This window comes from Stegastes partitus, unplaced genomic scaffold, assembly GCF_000690725.1.
Source record: "Stegastes partitus isolate 25-593 unplaced genomic scaffold, Stegastes_partitus-1.0.2 Scaffold1332, whole genome shotgun sequence".
Classification (NCBI taxonomy): domain Eukaryota; kingdom Metazoa; phylum Chordata; class Actinopteri; family Pomacentridae; genus Stegastes; species Stegastes partitus.
This window is the reverse complement of record NW_007579063.1, coordinates 4,667-8,836: the sequence shown is the minus strand read 5'-3', so window position 1 is coordinate 8,836 and position 4,170 is coordinate 4,667. Positions and strand designations below refer to the sequence as shown.

General features: G+C 42.2%; 1 protein-coding gene across 1 annotated transcript in view; it reads left to right on the top strand.

The window, feature by feature from the left end:
• Positions 1 to 4,072, top strand: part of LOC103369797 (polyhomeotic-like protein 3) — a 15,898-nt gene extending 11,826 nt beyond the window's left edge. Inside the window, exons 8-9 of the mRNA XM_008298610.1 lie at positions 848 to 1,157; positions 3,219 to 4,072. Coding sequence (XP_008296832.1) covers positions 848 to 1,157; positions 3,219 to 3,373 — 465 coding nt within the window. The 3' untranslated portion in view covers positions 3,374 to 4,072. The remainder of the gene's footprint in view (positions 1 to 847; positions 1,158 to 3,218) is intronic.
• Positions 4,073 to 4,170: the final 98 nt, after the last annotated feature.

Below are 4,170 nucleotides of genomic sequence, written 5' to 3'. Positions count from 1 at the left end.
AGTCGTGATGCTGGAAGAGATGAAAAAACCTCCACAGAAGCTTCTCCTGCAGCACAATCCAGGTTTCTGCTTGTTCAGCTCACCTGAGTCCTCTGACACACCTGTCAGCTTCACAAGCACAGGTGGCTGATGGGATGTGAGGCCTGGGCGGCCATGTTTGTTGTAGTTTCTGCAGCAGGAGGAGGAGGAAGTTTAGTCCAGGCGTCCTCTTGATTAGTAGAAAATGTGCAGCGTTATATGATCGGATGTCCAATGAGAGCACGATTAACGTAAAATACAGACTTTTATCAGGAAGTATAAACACAAAAGGAAACAAAGCAAAATGTTTCATCACCGGGTTCAAAATCTCATCAAAACACCTCAGTTCTTAAACAAAGCAAACTGTTTCCACACATATCAGTTCGGCGCCGTCTGGATGTCTGTATAGAGTTTCTCCAAAGTCGTGGACAAACTGTGAAAAATGCTTTTCTGACAGTTTACGGCAGAACCAGAGAGAACAGGTGAAACACTGAGCTAAACGTCACAACCCGTCATAAACATCCTACAGTCCAGCTCCTGTGTTTGTCACGACTTCAGCTGTTAAACATTTAAAACATTTCATTTAACTCAAGGAGGCAAATTTACAGAAAATAAACCTGTACAACTATATATAAATATATACAAATATATATAAATATATAAACACACACCTAAATATCTCTGTCTATATCTATATACACACATGATTCACGCCTGCACAGGCCCACATCCGCACACTTGGACTTTTATTTACAGGAACGTTGAGGGAGCAGTTTGTTGTTGTTTACATGTATACAGATGATGTGACGGTTCTGAACCTCCTCCACAGCCTCGTGACTTGTGGAGCGCCGGGCGCCGCGAGAAGGAGGGGAAGGAGAAGGCGGCGGCGCCGGAGGATGAGGACGAGGAGGAGGAGGAGGAGGAGGACGTGGGGGGAGGCGGGGAGGAAGACGACGATGACGGAGGGGAGGAGGATCCGGCTGTTGCCATGGCGGCCCGGATGGAGCGGCGGGCGGCCCGGAGAGCTCGCAGGGCGTCAGCGCCGGCCGTCACCACGTCGACGCCCACCTCCACCTTCAAGCCGGCGCCCTCCCAGTGGAGCGTGGAGGACGTCACCGCCTTCATCCACACGCTGCCAGGTCGGTGCTCGGCTCCGCTGTCAGCCTGATTTACGGCGCCGCTCGGCGTCCTAACCGCCAGCAGATGGCGGAGGCTCCCCCGGCCTATTAAACGTTACGCAAAGAAACGCTGCAGCTAACCGCCGGGTGAAGTAACGCGCATACTTCCAACCTCAGAAAGAAACATCTGGAGCAGGAACCAAACAGAGTCGAGTCGAATCTGCTGATATTTGCTGCTTGTTGAGGTTTTCAGGCGCCTGTTTAACCATCAGCGCCGCCACACATCCTTCATGTTTAATCCTCTCCAGTACCAGCTTCATATTAGTGTTAAGTCCCGACCCGATACCGTTTTCCTGAACAACACACACCTCAGATACATTCAAGTTACTAAACTCTGTCTCCATGTTCATGCCTGACGACTGAAACGCTGCCTTTGTGCGTCCGAGCTGCTCCTGAACGCCCCGTAGCTGCTCAGCAACCTCCTGAAGCTCCAGACGTCAGTGAAAACCAGCATTTCCAGTTTTACGTGTCTGCAGCAGACGAGGCTTCACTTTCAGAGCCACAGCTACACTTCTAGGACCCTCGTGTGTCGCCGCCTGCCAAATTCTGTCCTTAACACTGAGAGTTTAAAGTGAATTCCACCCCAGAAGTTCTTTCTATGAAGCAATATGTGGTTTTAAGGGTTTATTCCATCAAAACACTACTTTCTAACCAACAAGTTCTGGATTTAAAATGTTGTTTCCACTCATTTTTTGCTCATGTCGAAGTTCCCTTTGGAGACACAAGGGGTCGCTGTTTTATCTAACAGTCGATGGTAAACAAGGGTCCTGGAAATCCTCTGCTGCTCTGGTGAACGTGTCGTAGACCAGCTGCAGTACCTGGTTGTTCCACCAGGTGGAGCCTCTCACTCAGACTACAGGTGGCAGCAGAGAGCATTGTGGGAGTTTAGCAGCATCAGGACCATGACAGAGACTCTGAGGAGGTTCATGACGTCCAACCAAACATTTAGAGGATGAGTTACTGTCCAATAACGAAGGAGGTTAATGGTGACATCATAAAACATCAACAATATGTGTGTAATTACTCTCACTGCCAGACGGAGGCAACAAACATCCAAATATTTCAAATGGTAATCATTAAAATTACACATTATTTTTACCCTATTTAAATTAGCTAAAATAAAAAAAGATTGTAATTTTTTTCCAGTTCAATTTACATGTTAACGGTAAAAACAAAAACTTAAGAACGACATCGAATATTTGTATTTTTACAAATAGTGATTTGTCGTTTAGCGTTGGACCACAAAATTACAGTATTTTAACTGTATTTAAATCAGCAAAGAATATTAGAAATTAACAGATATTTGCTGTAATTTTGAGGGGGAAAAATAATTATATTAAGGACCACAAAATGGTAAAAAAAACTTTAACTGCCACGTGACAGTTTTGTTAAATTACAGAGAACATCGAGTAAAATCACAGAAAAGAATTATTATTGTACGTATCGTGTTAGCTGAACAAAGCCGTCGATTGAAGTTGAAAGTATGAATTTACATATTAAATGTTTAAAAATATATATTTTTTTAAAAAGGCCAAAACATCCGAATTTTTATTTTTTTTTATAAATAGTAAATTGTTTTTGATTTATTAAGATATTTGCTGTTATTTGACAAAAAAAAAAAGAAAAATTGTATCTTAGGGGCTGAAAAATGAGAAATACTTTTTTTTAAAAAACTGCTGTATTAGAGATTTTTTTTCCAGTTTTGTTAAATTACAGAAAAAAAAAAAAAGACGTTAAATGTTTCAAAAAAAAAAAAGACCAAAACTGTAAATAACATCTATAGAAAAGTTGAATAGAGAACGGGTTACGATCTGAAAAGAAAGAGACCGACGGCGCCATTATTGTGCGTCCACTGTGTTTGTGTAGTACCTCTTAGTGCCAGGAGGGGGCGACAAAATGCCTGTAATGTTATTACCAATGAAACGAAGGCGAACCTAATGTTTCTGTTAATTACTCTGCAGCTCAACCCTGAGTGCTTGTCCTGTTTTGTAGAGCATTAAAGTTGTCTCTGATCCGTTCCAGGCTGCAGCGATGTGGCCGAGGCCTTCCGGCTGCAGGAGATCGACGGTCAGGCTCTGCTGCTCCTCACCGAGGACCACCTGATGACCAGCATGAACATCAAACTGGGACCCGCCCTAAAGATCTGCGCTCACATCAACGCGCTGAAAAACCAATGAAAAGGAAGATAAGATCTGAAACAACAACAAAAAGTAAACTAAAAAAAAAACTAAACAAATAAAAGAAGAAGAAGAAGAAGCAGCGACGGCAATAAAGAGGCGACGAGAAGCTCAAAGAAGACAAAAGCTGACACCAAGGATGACAGAACAAAGTCACAAAAAGAGATCCGTGGTAACTTATGAGATTATAAATGGAGGTGTGGCCTTAGCAGACGGAAGCTCGACGACGACGACGACGTCCAGGAGAAGTTTGACCAGTTTGGACCCTCTGACTGTAGCAGGAGACGGCCGGCCGGGGGGGTTTTGTACCTTTGTGTATATTTTACATGCCGCTGGAGAGTGTACATTTGAAGCTATTTCATGAAGGATTTTGAACATTTAATATATAAAATTTGTCTATTTAGTTTTTTTAGAACGTGACGTCGACGACAAATCTATCCCGTAGCTCCCATAACCAGTGTGTGTTAAAAGAAAAGCAGAAAAAAAACAACGACAATAACGATACGTAGACTTTGTAAGTGATTAATGAAAGTTTAATGTTTTATATCACTATATTCTGGACAGAAACATGTCTGTGGATTTAAAAAAAACAACAAAAAAAACAAGAGTCACTATCAGGGTAGAGACTGGTGTCTTTAATCGTCACATTTTTATGGTATCCTGCTTGAAATTATTTAATAAATGAACAATTAATCAAAACGGATGATTTACGTTGTTGTTTGTGACGAAATGGGAAAAAATGAACGCTGTGTTTTATTTTAATGATTTACTGATTTTTACTGTTTTGTTAAATTACA